At 42.7% G+C, this 16,869-nt stretch overlaps 1 protein-coding gene across 2 annotated transcripts in view; it reads right to left on the bottom strand.

The window, feature by feature from the left end:
* Nucleotides 1-16,869, bottom strand: part of LOC120560594 (neurogenic locus notch homolog protein 1-like) — a 46,279-nt gene that overhangs the window by 2,886 nt on the left and 26,524 nt on the right. Inside the window, exons 13-33 of one of the 2 annotated variants that reach the window (XM_039803258.1) lie at nt 15,814-16,006; nt 15,530-15,675; nt 15,278-15,391; nt 14,330-14,449; nt 13,512-13,664; nt 12,942-13,170; nt 12,130-12,331; nt 11,330-11,483; nt 11,009-11,193; nt 10,206-10,338; nt 8,711-8,968; nt 8,240-8,352; nt 7,139-7,710; nt 6,602-7,036; nt 6,113-6,261; nt 3,523-3,736; nt 3,098-3,188; nt 2,659-2,824; nt 912-1,210; nt 273-423; nt 30-127 (exon numbers count right to left, since the gene is read on the bottom strand). In XM_039803258.1, the coding sequence (XP_039659192.1) occupies nt 30-127; nt 273-423; nt 912-1,210; nt 2,659-2,824; nt 3,098-3,188; nt 3,523-3,736; nt 6,113-6,261; nt 6,602-7,036; nt 7,139-7,710; nt 8,240-8,352; nt 8,711-8,968; nt 10,206-10,338; nt 11,009-11,193; nt 11,330-11,483; nt 12,130-12,331; nt 12,942-13,170; nt 13,512-13,664; nt 14,330-14,449; nt 15,278-15,391; nt 15,530-15,675; nt 15,814-16,006 (4,175 nt within the window). The remainder of the gene's footprint in view (nt 1-29; nt 128-272; nt 424-911; nt 1,211-2,658; nt 2,825-3,097; nt 3,189-3,522; nt 3,737-6,112; nt 6,262-6,601; nt 7,037-7,138; nt 7,711-8,239; nt 8,353-8,710; nt 8,969-10,205; nt 10,339-11,008; nt 11,194-11,329; nt 11,484-12,129; nt 12,332-12,941; nt 13,171-13,511; nt 13,665-14,329; nt 14,450-15,277; nt 15,392-15,529; nt 15,676-15,813; nt 16,007-16,869) is intronic. The other variant, XM_039803259.1, reaches the window with a different exon arrangement.

Here is a 16,869-nt window from a genome sequence, read left to right as displayed (position 1 = left end):
TTTTACAGAACTAAGAGCAGCTTTTTTACCTTGTTGTTTTGCATGTCCTTGTTGGCACCGTTCTTGAGAAGCACAATTGCAGCCTCCACGTTATTTACTGCTGCGGCCCAATGTAGGGCTGATTTACCTGCAGAGACAAAAACAGAATTATTAGATCTTGTTAGAATAGTTCTTTTGATGCATGTAAGGCTCTTTACCATTTGACAACATTCAGCACTACATTGCAATTACTGTTAGGCCCATATATGTGGCATAAAAAAGAGAATCTTTACCGAAATCATCGATTGCATTGACATCAGCGTGGCAGTTTATGAGCTCCTCCACCATGCCCTCCACTGCCGCCAGCCTGGCAGCCAAGATCAGGGGTGTAGTGCCATCATGCATGCGGGCATCCAAGTCTGTGGCGCGGTTTCTTATCAGAATCTATGGAAACATATAATAGGTTACTCCTTTTAAGCTAAACATTATTCAACTGACATAATCTAAGTTTCATACTTCCAAGGTTGACTAAATTTTTTAAAATAAATGTACAATTTACCATATGAGTAATTTTAAGTAATTCTAACTGGTCTGGTCTGCAATAGTATGCAGATACATTGACAGCTATACTTTTCAGCAATTTATTGACCATAACATGTCAGAAAAATAGTAAAAAAAAATGACAGTCACAATTTCCCGGAGCCAAAGGTGATACCTTCAAATTGCTTGTTTTGTCCGACTAACAATCTTAAACCCAAATATATTCAATTAAATAGCATATAAAACAAATGAACATTTGAGAGCTAGAAACCTAATGTTCGGTGAATGATATATTGACTAATCCTTATTTTAATTTCAGGAAAACTATTATAACTATACCACCTAGGGTAATCCCAATAATTGGGACTTACATTTGGCGTATGAGAACCCACCTGGAACACGCCCTGGGCATCAGCTGCCACAGCAGCATGCAGAGGCGTCCTGCCCATGTTGTCCTGGACGTTGGCATCAGCGCTGGCCTCCAGCAGGCGTTTGGCAGCGTCAGAGCGAGCGTAGCGGGCGGCCAGGTGAAGAGCGGTTTCACCTGTGCGGTCGGTCTGATTGTGAAGGTTAGCGCCCTGGTAGATGAAGTCGCTGATCACGTTGGCAGACGCATCCTCCTCTTCCTCGCTGTTGCCTGTTTCTAAACCTCCCCCGCTGCAGGATGCAATCATCAGCGGTGTGAATCCATCTGGACAGAGAAGGGGGATGAGAGAGGTATTATGAAAAAAGCCACTTGTAGGTAACAGACTGCATGGTCAGCACAACACAGGCCCAGTAACTACTACAGGAAGACAGGAGCCTGCACTTCAAAGCAGCAGGCAGATCAAAACCAAAGAAACAAACAAATCGAATGGGGATTTGACACTTTTGCCTGGGTTGAATCATCACAGCTCTCTCCTTTTCGATAATGGATTCTGATCAAGGCCCCGGCACAGGAGACGCTTCAGAAGGAAAGCGAAGCTAGGGGGATAGAGGCCGGGGCTTGCCAAAGCTACACTGCTGCAAAAACGAAGCATTAATATCTAACTGTGAGAGGCAGCTCAGTCAGTCGACTTGAATAGGTTTTCTCCTCTTCAAAAGGATAGCAAGCCCCAGATCTCGCAGATTTGGTCGATTCAAGTGCATCGATCCACGACGGGGGAAAAAGTGTGTTCTCAACTTGTTAACCCCGTTACTTTGATTTTCATAGCTTTTCTTCAGGGAGTTTGGCACTTACTACAAAATTGGGTTTTTGCATTTGATGCCTTCATTGGTTTTTGTAATGTGAAATAGAAAAAAAAACAGAGGCCCATTACTGGTCAAATGATTAATCTGATCAGGAATCAGTGTTTTCCCCCAGGCGCCTGGCTTCCAGCCGGCTGCTTTGAAGAAGATCCTTTACCCTGAGGACATGGGGCTTTAGCAACTCCTACATGTGCGATTACACACACACACGCACGCACGCACGCACGCACGCACAAGAAATGTGAAACGTTTGCTTAAAAAAGGCATTGAATCAATCCAGATACACATGCATTCATGCACATACACACACTAGAAAGGTGAAATGTTTTCTCAGAAAATGTGTGAAGTTGCACGAACGCACGCACACACACACACAGGCACACACACACAAACATGCACCTCTAGAAATGTTCATTCAAAAAGTTATGAGTTAATCCGCTAAATCCTTTTTAAGCTTGTGACCTGTTTAAAACAAATCACTGTCTTCTTGTGACTCCTACTGCTGTACTGTGCACATAAATGTGAGCAGTTCTACCAAAGCATATTTTTTCTTTCTCAAATGGATTCATTTGAAGTATTTTTAGAGGTCTGAAGAGAGGAAACAATCCAGTACCAGTACAGAAAAAAAGAAATACGAGTAAAGTCAGAAATAATAGAGCTAATTTTGTGCAACAGAAATCAATTAATTTTGTTAATTATACCTTTAACTGGAGCTATGCTGACATATTAAACAATTACATTTTATTTTTAATAAAATCTTGGAATAAGTATTTTTTATTTTTTAAGACAGCCGAGTCGAAAATTAACCAAATTAAGCCCATATCCAATGATTCTTTCTGCATGCGTTGGCACAGAACTTACAACAACCAGGTTCTTAATAGTAAGTGAGTAAGTAAATGTTAAGTCACCCACCTGGTCCCCGGACATTGACATCCATGCAGTCATTCTCAATCTCGCCCTGAGGGGGTGTGGGAGCGATGGATGGGATGCGCAGGTCTGCGGCGTCCAGGTGCTGCTGCGTCCACTGGCGGTGGTCCGTCTGGTCGTCCACCTCCAGTATAGCCTGCTCGTCAAACTGCTAAAACAGGGACAGAAAGAGGTTAGACAACTGGAAAAATCACAAATTATAAAAATAGAATTTTCATTTAATTTAATTTTAACATAGATAATACAAATTATTCAAAAACAATCTTCAGAACAATGCACAATAATGTAATTTTCATATCCCATGTAAGGAATTTTGAAATTCCAGAATTAGTTTTTGTAAGAAATTGTTGCTCAAGTTTAAAAAAAATATATATATATATATACCTAAAAGTTTTGTTGGCGTGTAATAATTCCATTTCCTTACCCTGAAGCGTTTTGCATCCGAAGGCTCGTCTTCTCCCCATTCATTCTGGGTGTCATCCATGAGTGAAATGTCTGAGGTGTTTTTCAGTGGCCTGTGATGAAGCAGAAATCCCAGTAAAAATCCATGTTCTCTACTGCTTCCATCTCATCCGAGCCACTCACCATTAATGGTGCAGCAACGCAGAAAAACAAAAGCATTGATTAAATCCATACCCCACCCCTTTGCCCCAACAAGTCAATTAATGCGCACCTAAACCCACTATATCATTATCATTAATGATCCAGGTGAACACCCCCCCCTTTCCCAAATTTGACTGATAACCAGTTACACCCATTTTGACCATCAGAACTAGCCCTTCACCTGACCCGCAAAGAAACAGGTACCCAATGACACAGAGCGCCACTGGTGAATAAATGTAAACTTACTTTAATCCCACTGAATCCTCTCCGACAGGCTCACGTCTCTTCTTCTTGCTTGTCTCTGTGGTCTTGAAGCCCTCGGGGAGCCAGAGGCGCCCGTGCTCATGGCGGCGCTTTCGGGCAGCCACCATCCCCACTCCGAGGAAGGCCAGTATCCCTACGCCGCCCAGGACCAAGTAGATTGGATAGGGTTCCTGTGGAGGCTGGGGGTCCACACCGCCTGGTAGGGAAAGGGACAGCATGGTCAAGACGGGCCGAGGAACGGACGCGGACCGACAGAAGATAGACCAGGACACCCAGGATCAGCCGGAGTGCTCGAGCAGAGCTAGTCCAGCTTTTCTTCGCCTCACGGTTCCCACTCCAAAAACACCGCAGCCAGCAGCAAGTGCCAGAAACTGACTGAGGATGCTCACCGTTTGTAAAGCTAGCTTCTTCTATCTATTCAGTAATAATCAGAATTGCTAACCACTTTTTATCAAAAAAGGAAAAAAAAAGGGATGGGGCGTGATAAAAAAAAAGAAGAAAAAAGAAAGGGGGGGGGGGGAGAACACCAGCACCTCCTCTCTCCCTTTTCAACCCAGGGTACCAAGAGACAACTTTACCATTTCTTCTTAAGAGAAAAAAAGGAGGGGGATTAATGAACTTCAAATTACTGCACGCGCTTTAAGCTGTAAAGACGAAGGATTTATTAGGATTTTCGAGATAACAAAGACTCCCAACTTCTAGCACACTCCCGATCAATTTTTCCCCTTCTCTTTTTTTTTCCACTAACGATTTTGAAATGATAAACTCCCCCAACCTAAACCCTTAGAGATGCATTAAGTCCTGGTATTACATTCAGTGAGGTGAAGGTTGCAGCAGCCCCTCACACTGTGGGATGAAGTGTGTGTGCGTGCATGTGAGAGTGTGTTATGTGTGGATGTATATGTGTACATGTACATGTCTGTGAAAGGAAGACAGACAGACACAGAGACAGAGATAGTGTTACATTGTGTGAGTAGGGGGTTGGACGAGTTGATTTGCAGCAATTAACCATTTTGGAGCCTGAAGCCAATGGATTTACACACAGAGAGAAGGATTGATTGTTTAGGCCATGAGATTCACAATTGCATTTGTTCACCGCTGCATAACAAATACACAATCAAAGAGTGGTAGGGTTAGGACCCGACCAGAGGGCGCAGCGGATACTTCCAGTTTGAGTGTGGAAGAGCATGTGTCTTATCCACTTGTGCATGAGTATGTATGTGTGGACACTAGAGGAAGGCCTTAAAGGTCCCATGGTTTTTTAACATTAATATGTGTTCCCCCAGCCTGCCTATGGTCCCCCGGTGGTTAGAAATGGTGATAGGTGTAAACCGAGCCCTGGGTATCCTGCTCTGCCTTTGAGAAAATTAAAGCTCAGATGGGCCGATCTGGAATCTTGCTCCTTGTGAGGTCATAAGGAGGAAGATTACCTCCCCTTTCTCTGCTTTGCCCACCCAGAGAAAAAGCTACAGACACAGAAATGGCACATACTAAGGAAAGCTCATTGTGGGACTGGCTCTAGTGGCTGTAATTCTGCACCAAGGCTGAATTTCGGGAAAGACACTTCAGATACAGTATTAGGGGACCACTAAGGTCTATATAAAAGCATTCAAAGAGGACTATGTCATGGGACCTTTAAAGGATTATACCAGTGGATCACATTTATCTTACATTACAACTAATCATTATGCAAACATTTCAGTTGTGTTTTAGATTTTTGTCTTTCTCCGACCATTTGCGGCAGTTTTTGGTTTCCCCACATATGAAAGTCAGTTACCAGAGTCTTAGATTGTATTTGAGTAGTGTAACTGTCACAGAGAACATCAAATCTGTGTCAAAGTTTGCGTGGTAATGCAGTTTAAAAGATGAGGCTGGCGATATTCGATACGCTTGTTGTTGTCAACGAATGAATCCCATGAAGACCAAAACCACTAATATGTTAGTTTGTCTGTCAATAGTAATCTTTAAATCCATCCATCCATCTTCGCCCGCTTATCCGGTATCTTTAAATACACATATATATTTTTCATCATAGTTCCCTTTCACAGCTGGGCACTGCAGTTTTCAGCAAATGTTACACAAATAGCAATACAAATTCATTTGTTGTGCACTAGTTTCAGGGGCGGATTAATACACTTTGGTGGCCTAGGGAGTATCTCCAGCAGCAGGATGGTGTATGTGGAATTGACTCAAAATAAACTGCAGTGCCCAGGCTCATCATGATGAAGGAACATGCCACCCAGTGCAACATGTTGCTCATTGATGTGCGTTTCAATAGAGTTTATACAAGTGCAGGTTACCACACAATGACTTGACGACCACTATAATAAAGTATACATCTCAAGTGAGTTTTACAAATCTGCTAAAGTATTTTAATACCGTACAGACGTGTGAAAAAAACAATGGATGACGGGAATCCTTTAGAAAATACATCCAAAAAACCTAAAACTGCAAAAATGTATTCCGGATCCGTAGTTATGGACTCACACACACTGGTATGGCCATTAAACTCCGGTATAATATGTATATACACATTTTCTTTGATTCATGCAGTAGTATGGGATGTACTCACTAAAGACAGCTTCAATGGTGTAGGGAACATCCAGTTTGCCACTGGAGGCCAATGCCCCGAGGAAAGCTGCGGCATCATTGGTGCTCTGGAAACACTCAGTGGATTGCTGGAAGCACTGCCGGTTGTCCACCTCCAAGTGGACGACTGAACTATAGACAGAAGAGAAAGCACATACAGAGATCGTGTAAATAAAAAGACAGAGTGCGGTCCATGGTAAAACCTATTTTGTACACAGAATCATTCCAAATTGCACTACAGTTGTTTGGTTCTGTCTGAGGTTTCTGCCTGTTTAAAGGAAATATTTCCTCGCCACTGTTCGAACAAATGCTTGCTCTTGGGGGCTGTTGTAAATTCTAGAGTGTGGTCTAGACCTACTCTATTTGTAAAGTGTCCTGAGATAACTTCTACTTCTGTTACGATTTGACACTAAAAATAAAATTGAATTAAATCGAATAGTAGACTGAAACATTTCTGAATATTCTTGCTCACCCTTTAATCTCTAGGTGATCCAGCTCCCTCCTCATTCTTCTGCTCTCGCCTGGCCCATCGTACAGGCTCCTCTTCACCACGTTCAGCACCTTGACAGGAACCTCGGACCACGAATCCACTGAGCGCTTAACGTTGTACTTCTTCAGCTCGTGTTCGTTCCCGTAGTACGGGTATACCATCATCTCGCCCTTGGTGTCCTTCCTGAATATCACATTGGTACGGAGGACGCGGCTCAGCTCTCGCAGGAAGCCAAAGGAGTTGTTGAGGAGCTGCTCTGGGGTGATGTGGACCACCAGGACCAACTGGCCCACGGCCAGCTTCTCGGGCATGTTGTTGGCACAGTCCAAGCCATCCCACTCGCACTCAGCATTGTTGCAGCCCTGGTCGCAGTGGCCGTCAGCGTAGTGGTCCTTGCAGTACTGGTCATACAGAGGACTGAAGAAAAAAAAGGTAAAGTCAGGGGTACGCTAGTTTGGATTAAATTAATGACATTTGAATTTAAATCTTATCTACTTTTTAGTTACAGACACCACTTACTTGCACTGTCCCTCCAGATTTTGGCAGTCAAACCCGTCGTAGAGACATCCAGCGTTGTCACACTGTGAATCGCACTTTCCGTCGTTGAAGTATCGCCAGCACTGCAGCGAGGCTGAGCAGTTCTTCCACGGATCGTCAAAGTTGAGCGAGCAGTCTCCGTTGTCCCAGCCGCACTCGTGGTTGTTACAGAGCACATCGCAGAACTTGTTGTGCTTAGCTTCCTCACAGAGCGGGATGTTGCAGGTGACCTCCACCTCAGACGGCGGCGGGATGTCATGGCCGAACCCTCCGTGGAAGCTGTAATCAAGGATGTGGCATAGGAGACCGTTGAAGTTTTTGGGGCAGACGCAGTGGTAGTATGGCGCCTCAGAGGTGTATTCACACGTGCCACCGTTGTAGCAGGGGTTGGAATTACAGGGGCTGTCGGTGGGATACTGGCACTCAGGCCCAGTGAATGACGGGGTGCACAGACACTTGGGACTCTTGTGGCCGGAGATGCAGGTGCCTCCATTGCGGCAGTGGAGACTGCCACAGGCCTGGGCGTCGTATTCACATGTGGAGCCAGTAAAGCCCTGGACAAAAAAACAAACAAAAAAAACAAACATATGAATTAGGATTACAAACTTTATTTTAGCAAATACTTCAGAGCTTATTATTTAAATTTTATATTGCAATACAAATCTTGGAATTGATCTGCGTTCGTGTCAACTATAAAAGCTAGGGCTGCAGCTAACGATTATTTTCATTGTCGATTATGTTCGATTAGTTGTTTGATCTATGAAATGTCAGAAAATTGTGAAAAATGTCAGTGTTTCCCAAAGCCCAAGATGACGTCCTTAAATGTCCACAACTCAAAGACATTCAGTTTCTGTCACAGAGGAGTGAAGAAACTAGAAAATATTAACATTTACTGTAAGAAGCTGGAATCATAATCATAATTTCTTTCATAAACAATGACTAAAACCAATTAATCGATTACCAAAATAGTTTGTGATTGATTTAATAGTTGACAACTAATTGATTAATCTTTGCAGCGCTATTAAAAACAATACATTTTATGTGCGTGTGTGTGTGTGTGTGTGTGTGTGTGTGTGTACTTACAGGAGGACATTTGCAGATGAAGCCGTGTGGAGTGTTACTGGCTACAGCGCAGGTTCCTCCATTGCGACACGGTTTCCCCTTACATCCATCAAACACTGTGTCACAGCGTTGGCCTGTCAGAAGTCAGACAGAAAAAAAATTTGATAATGTTATGTAATTGTTGCCAAAAAATATCCTCACATTTTCCAATATGATTTCCGTTTAACGTATTATTTATATTATTATTATTTGTTTTATTATCAATGTATTTATTGACTATTTTCTTGGTTATTCATTTAGGCCAATAACATGTGAGAAAACAGTAAAATGTGTCAGTTAAAGATTCAAAAAGTTGTTTTGTCCAACCAACACCCAACGGATTCTACTCAGGCATGGACTGGCAATCTAAACAAACACATTGGCAGCAGCAGACATTATCAAATGCCTTTCTCGTTCTCTAAACTGATACAAAATGGCGGACCAGCTGTTCACCTGTGTATCCGGTGCGACACTCGCAGCGGTAGTTGTTGGTGAGCTGGATGCAGCTGTGCGTGCCCCGCGGGTCACAGGGGTTGGAGAGGCACTCGTTGATGTCTCCCTCGCAGCGCTCCCCTACGTATCCTGCAGAGCAGATGCAGTGGTAGCCTCCGACTCGATCCACGCACTTCCCTTTGTTGAAACACTTGGGCTCTTTGGTGACTGGGTCGGTGAACGGGTTGCAGTCGTCAATGTTTATCTCACAGTGCACACCTGAGGGATGGGAATGTCGGGGGAAGAGGGACAAGTAATGTCAGCTTTCCATTGAAACTTTTGCTCCTCGATATTTTTGCAACATGTAATCTGTGATGTTCAATGCATTCCAGGAACACTCTTGTGATAAGGTTATCTACTATACTGGTATAACCATTTTCTCTCAACCGGGTGACATTCAACAACCATCGAAAGATTATTTGTGAGATTAAACAGAGTGCTCTACACATAAATGACTGATCTATAGCCACAGAAAAAAAACACTGATGTAGGAAAAACTGCCTCATAATTCCCTCAGTAATGCAAAATGTCTCATGGCTGCATTGCATTATGGTCCATTGAGGGTAAAGCCAATGGAAAAAAAATCATATCTTTGTCCTTGTATGATTGCAAACTGATGCTGTTTTTTGTAAGAATGTATCAGTGTTTAGCTTATTAAAAAATAGTAAATATTGATTATAATAAATCTATGATACAATCATTGAGGTGAAAATCAGATTTGTAAAATGACATATGCAGCGCAAACACTCTGCAGTAAAATTGTTTGATTTTTTTACCTAAAGGATTTTGACACATTATCAGTAGCTCATTTGCGTTTCCTCGTGTGAAATTTGGTTTAAACTGATTTGCTCCTTGGTAAAAATCTGGATATTTTTCAGTAAAGATTGGTAAAAAACCAAATAGGTTAGAGGTGTGGTAATTGTGTCTTGACATCTTACAGGCCTCAACAATATTATATGGCTTGAAGTTTAACAGAGAAAAGGTTGAAGGTGTCCAGAAATGAAACACATAAATTCAAATGGAGACTTAAAAACAGTGACAAATAAATAGAATATCATGTAACATGCTTTAGTTTAAAACCAAGCAGGACATGACACAGGGAGGGGATTCCTTAAGATTTTTGTTTTTTAAACAATGAGTCTTAAAAATTGTAAATCTAAAATATATAACTATTTTTTTTTTTTTTTATCAAAATATCTTTCAACATGTTGTTTTTTTTGGGACACACCCAAGTCCGCTGGCACTTTGTGCTGAACTACAACACACCCTCCCTTCACGTGTGTGAGAAAAATCAATGGTGTATTTGACAAGTAGAGAAAAGGATGGAGGCAAGACGGGAGGAGTTTTGCAGACATGCCCTGACTGCTTTTAAGCCCTAATTAATTAAGTGTGGAGACAAGGAGGAGAGGATGGAGAGGCAGAGTGGTGTGGAGGAGTGTGCGTGGGGTCTGCTGACCTTGGGTTCCCCGGGGACAGGAGCATTTGTAGGTATTGATCAGGTCAATGCAGGTGCCCCCGTTCTGGCACGGCTGGGAGAAACATTCATTGATCTCGTCAGAGCAGTTGGTCCCCACATATCCTGGCATGCACTGAGAGAGAGAAGGAACAAGAGAGAGAAGAAAAGAGAAGAAGAAGTCGAGAAGGAGGAAAACAAGGAAGGCAGAGGGAGAAGAGAGGGGAAAGTTTAATCAATGTCTGACATGAAACAAAGATGTTTTTTGTTTACCTGGCTGTTTTCTGGCCTCCATCCTGCCAAGGCCAGCAGATCCTTTATTCCAGAGGAGATTAACATAACCAAGCGTTTTGTCTTCTATTTATAACCAGGTCTCTTTATAAGGACTGCCTAGAGTTGTTTTAGCTTAAAGGATGCCTGCTGTACATTCAGGCATTTTAACAAATTCATGACACAAAATTCAGGTTTGAGATTTAAAAATAATTTTAGATAATGTAAAGAGACCTTTGAAATGCCAAGTAGAGTGGCCTTTAAGACTCAATTTGCAATTAAAATTAAAATACATTGCATGATTGTCACTGGAAAAATGTCAACATAAAATGAGGTTTAATTAAATCGCTGCAAGTTACTATAAAAGGTAAAATGTTATCATTATATTTAGACCTGATGCACTCTGATAGGCATAACGTTAAAAAAGATTGCAAATTATTTCTAAATTGATACAGTAGCATTTAAAATGCAATGTAAACTTAAATTACAATAAAATTCAAACAACTAGGTGCATCGTTTTCTTTGGGTGCTGTTACCTTGCAGGTGTATCCACCTAAAAAGTCAGTACAGGTGGCTCCGTTTTGGCAGGGGTTTGGGGTGCATTCGTCCACCTGCTCCTCACAGTAACTTCCAGTATATCCAATCTGGCAGTGGCAGTAGTGAACGTTTCCTGCGTCCAGACACTGACCCGAGTTACGACACAGATGGGCAACGTCAACTCCTACGCAGAGAGGATGAGACGGTGGGCTTTTAAAAAATATTTCACCAACACACTAACTTACTCTCAATATATGATCATTGTGATTTGAATATACAAAAGAACACCTTCAGCCAAACCCAGGTATCTCCCAACTAACCTCTCTGTTTGGCTGCCACCTCACAGGAGACACTTGGGACATCGCAATAAAGTCCCGTCCAGCCAGTCTCACACTCGCAGCTGTAGGTGGTTCCCCTCTGCCAGCAAGTTCCTCCGTTCTTACAGGGTGACAAGTCGCACCAACGAACCAAGGTCTAAAAGGTGCAAACACACAGTCTCAACCTGAATTGACTTCTACCAATTTAAATATCCCAGGAACGCTTTGATTTGGTGATTTGCAGGCCAAAAGAAGTATAGTATATAAGTCAAAATGATTATAGTGTTAAGCAGTTCCTAAAAACAAAATGGATGTAGGAATGTATTTATATAGCGCTTTTCTAGTCTTAACAACTACTCAAAGTGCTTTTATATAGTACAGGAACCATTCACACACCGTGGCCAAGGCTGCCGTACAAGGTGCCACCTGCTCATCATTTACACTCCAATGCACAGAATCGGGGGAAACTCTGGGTTCAGTGTCTTGCCCAAGGACACTTTGGGACTGCAGGGCCAGGGATTGAACCACCAACCTTCCAATTAGCAGGTAACCAGCTCTACCACTGAGCCACAGCCACCAAATCAAAGGACATCGAAACAACAGCTATACATTAACTATCCAAGACATCCAAAACACATTCAGTTTTCAACCACATTCATCCCAATGTGTACATAGACATAATTTGACCTGCCAATCACCAAAACAAAGTTTACTTTTAAAACACTTGATAAGAGAAGTGACTGGAGTAACATTTCAAAGACAGACAGGCTATCTCAACTTAAAGTCCCTCTCCGCCCTCCTACCTGACAGTTGAGTCCGATGTATCCGTGTGGGCAGGTGCACTTGTAGGTGCCGTAGCTGTCCTGGCAGGTGCCGCCGTTCAGACAGGGTTTGGAGTCGCACTCGTTGATGTCGTGCTGGCAGTAGCTCCCAGTGAAGCCCGGCGGACATAAACATGTGAAGGTGTTGATGTCGTCCACACAGGTGCCGCCATTGAAGCAGGAGCTGCAGAAAAAATGAATGAAATTCACCAAAAACTGTTGTAAAGTATTCTGCAGCTTTTGAGGAAGAAGAAAGGAAGAGAGCAAATCATAAAACCTCTTATTACCTGAACCTGCAGGCTAATTCACATCTGATTTGTCCACAGACAGTTAACTAATAAATACGTTTTTTCCAGTAATGCCCTACTTCATATTCAAACTCCCACTGGGGAGCTACATTAATGATGTTAAAAACCAGGGACCAGGGAAAACTAGGGAAACCAGTCTTGGCATTTTAACAAATAACAGTTACAAGCTCATTTAGAATACAGACTACTAAGCCTTGTATTTACGGGGCAGCTGCAATATAAGAGATGTGGAATTCAGCTTGTGTACATCAATATTCCACCAGAGGGGGCAGTGGTGGACAAGCTAATGGGGTCTACATTAACAAGTGGATGAAAGTGAACCTGATGATCAGAACAGATGCTCTTACTCACCAATCTGTGTAAATACAGAAAAGGACCAGTGCTAACCTGTCTGTCTTATCTCTTAAAATAAAGCCGTAGGGTTTGAATATGATACTCTGAGCTCTTGTTACTAGTAAGGTGCTATGTGATCTGTGAGCTCTGTACCTCTCAGTGCAGTCAGGAGTGTTATTTTCACAGTGGATCCCACTGAAGCCGGGCGGGCAGGTACATGTGTAGCTGTTGACGCAGTCGGTGCAGTTGGCTCCGTTCTTGCACGGGTTGCTCTCGCACTCGTTGATGTCCTCCTCGCACTTTGTGCCCCGAAAGCCGGGCAGGCAGGTGCACAGGAAGCCGTTCACCTCGTCCTTACAGAGGCCTCCGTTGCTGCAGGGGTCTGTGGGAGGAGGGGTGACGGAAAGCATTACACTTAGCTCAGTACATGTGTTTGGAGGTCTTTGATAAATGCAGCTTTTGGTTTGCAATGAGTCTAAAGCAGGGCTGGACGATTAATCGAAAATGTATTGACATCAAAATTCTGAAGTTATCAAATTATTTTTCACCTGACGATAATTCCGATAATTTATTCCTGTTGATAGGCCTACTTTCTCCTTAAAAACATTCTACCGCGTGTGTAGTCACGTGACTTTGCCCTAATCTAAAATATATATATATACTGTATATATATATATATATATTAAGCAAAAGAAGTAAAGGGAGAGAAACTGGAGAACGTACTGGGCTTGCAGTCATCGATGTTGCTATCACAGTTGCGTCCAGTGAAGCCAGGTTTGCAGACACAGCGGTAACTGCCCAAAGTGTTCTGGCAGGTTGCACCATTGCGACAGGGATTCTTCACACACTCTTTGATGTCCACCTCGCATGTTTGGCCTTGGTGGAGTGGAAACAGGAACATAATGTAAATTTCACCTCTTCTTTGAAACGGTGGTACAAAACAAATACATGTAACAGGGTAACAGGATAAGATAACACAACACTTAGCTGATTCCCAGGAGGGAGAATATGTATGTATATAAACCATCCATATACTATATATAGTTTTATTGTTTTAATCTATAGTATTTTCCTATTTTTTAGAGAAAGGCACAACATCATTTCACTGTGTAGTTTATGTGACAAATAAATGTGATTTTATTTCTGATTTGATATAAATACACATGAGAAAAGTATAAATCCTCTGCACAGCATACAATTCAGTCAGGTGTTGGTCAAAGCCAGACAAAATGTGAAAGTATCCAAAAAGAGAAAAAGATGTGTCGCACACCAAAACTCAGCTCTAGACAAGACCCATTCATATTGTTTATCATTTATTTTTTCAGGTCAGTACTAGAAAAATACTGAAATAAACTAACACATATCTGAAACAGAAATTTGGATTTGGAATATAACAGCCAGAAACTGGAGGTCTGTACTCTAAAATGGGCTTTATTTCTGTAAAATAATAGCACATAGCAGAACTGTGCGACCTTTCCGCTGACAATTAGCAATAAATAGTTCCTGTTGGACACACAGGTATACAGACACTAATAGTTTACCTTGCCATCCTTCAGGACAGACGCAGGAGAAGCTCTGATAGTCCTCAGACTCCTGACACACTCCTCCGTGCTTGCAGGGTTTGGAGCTGCAGGGAGCCATCAAGGTTTCACAGTTCTCTCCTGTAACCCACAAACAAAAACGCACACACAAACACACACACACACACACACACACACACACACACACACACACACACACACACACACACACACACACACACACACACACACACACACACACACACACACACACACACCTTTAATAAAAAAAAAAACTTGCATTTGTATCATGTAGGAGTCATGTCCTTGGAGATAACCCAACCCAAATGGACACAGAATCATCTTTCAATCAGAGCTATCAGAAGATTTTAGCCAGGTTCTGTCAGTATTAGAGGCCTGCCGAGACATTTCCCTATCTGTTTCCACAACACACGGCTCGCACAGGAAGCCGGCTCCAGTTTCCGGCCATTGTGAAGCCATTTGCTGTTCTGTGAGACAGGAAGCAGGCAAACAGGAAATGTGTCAAGCACCCCGTTCCCACCCCGGCACAAGCAAAGGCCTTTTATTATTCAAAGTCCTGTGGATTTTTCCAAAAAGACGACTCGACAAATGCAAGAAAATTTGCCCTTAGCCTTTCCATCATTGTCTGTTTTGTCAAATAATAAGTGAGATGGCATGAAAATATTTTCCATCTTTCTTATCAGGGATACTTGTGTATCACAGAGGAGCAGAGAGAGTCAGAGGTTCGGTGTCTTTGAGCCCTGAGGAAGTCTTGCTGCTGAACTTTACTCGACAGTTATTTAATCCGCCGCACATTTTTCCTATTTTGCCCAATAACTTAAAGCACACAGGCTGTGGAAACTGCCCCCACCCCTCCAAGGAAGGAAATGCCAGAACACCAGGCCAACTCATGGCAAATATCAAATATTTTCAATAATATTTTAATACCCGTGTAAGGCAGAATACAGTTGCACTTGTAGCCTGCGACGTCGTCAATGCACGTCCCCTGGTTGAGGCACGGGTTAGAGGCACATTCATTGATGTTGGTCTGGCAGTTTGGTCCTGCGGTTAGAGTGGACAATATATTACACACACTTCAGCTGAAGGTCAGCAGTCAATTGGTGTTGGTTTGGATGACAAACACACACTATATAAGCCAAAAAAACATTGACACACACACTCATCCACACAAATACTGACCGGTGAAGCCCATGCGACAGGTGCAAACGTATCCGCTGGTCATGTCCTTGCAGGTGCCTCCATTCATACATGGGTTGGATTCACACTCATTGTTGTTGATGTCGCAATTTTTACCGCTCCAGCCAGAATCACACAGGCATTTATAGCTGACGGGGAGAAAATGTGGAAAAATCTCAGTAATAAAACCCTGTAGATACATGCAGTGCAAATGCATGTGCTGATTGTTCTGTAATTGTGCAGTGTGTTTTTTGCAGTGCCTTGGACCCGTTTGTAGAATGCCTCACCCATTGATCTTGTCCTCACAGTGACCGTGAATGCAGGGGTTGCTGAGGCACTCGTTGACCTGGGAGAAGCAGGTGGCATCATGGAAACCTTCTGGACACCTGCAGGTGAAGCTGTTGATGCCATCGATACAGGTGCCGCCGTTGTGGCAGGGGTTGATGGCACACTCGTCGATGTTAATGTTACACATGGTACCTAAGAGTAAGGAGAGGATACTCTGCTATATTTTCTGGAGGAGTCTTAAAGGAACACGCCGACTTATTGGGAATTTGGCTTATTCACTGTAACCCCCAGAGTAAGACAAGTCGATACATACCCTTCTCATCTCCGTGCGTGCTGTAAAGCTGTCTGACGGCTCCAGCGGTATCAGCCCATAACAGAACAGGCAGGTGAATGGTTCCATTCATCCATCCAGCGTTACAGCACGCACGGAGATGAGAAGGGTATGTATCGACTTGTCTTACTCTGGGGGTTATGGTGAATAAGCTAAATTCCCAATAAGTCGGCGTGTTCCTTTAAAGCAACAGTTCTCCGTTTTGGTGAAATACGCTTATTAGCTTATACGAGAGGATTGATACGACTCTTATGTCTGTATGTTAAATATGTAGCTGGAGCCAGCAGCCAAATAGCTTAGCTTAGCATAAAGACTGAAAACAGGGGCAAACTGCCAGCTGGGCTCCTTTCAAAGGTAAAAAAATCACCTACCAAAACTTAAGTGCACTAACTAACACATTGAATTGTTTTTGTATAATCCATACAAAAACAACAAGGCACGGTTTTACAGGGGAATACATATGTGTGGGACTATTTCTTATCCGGGTGCAGTGAGGAAGTCATTTCTCCCGGCCAAGAAATAGTCCTGCACATATTCCCCCATAAACGGCATGTTTTTATTTTTTTACCTAGCCAGCCTAGCTGTTTTACCCAGTAGCTAAGCTAATCATATACTAGCTGTAGACTCATATTTAATGGACAAGATATTAAAGAGGAATTTGATCTTTTCATCTAACTACAATAACTTCTGCAACATGTCAAAACGATTTTGCACTTTACATGAA

Source organism: Perca fluviatilis, chromosome 6, assembly GCF_010015445.1.
Source record: "Perca fluviatilis chromosome 6, GENO_Pfluv_1.0, whole genome shotgun sequence".
NCBI lineage: Eukaryota > Metazoa > Chordata > Actinopteri > Perciformes > Percidae > Perca > Perca fluviatilis.
The sequence above is the reverse complement of the archived record's forward strand: the minus strand, read 5'-3'. Positions and strand labels throughout refer to the sequence as shown.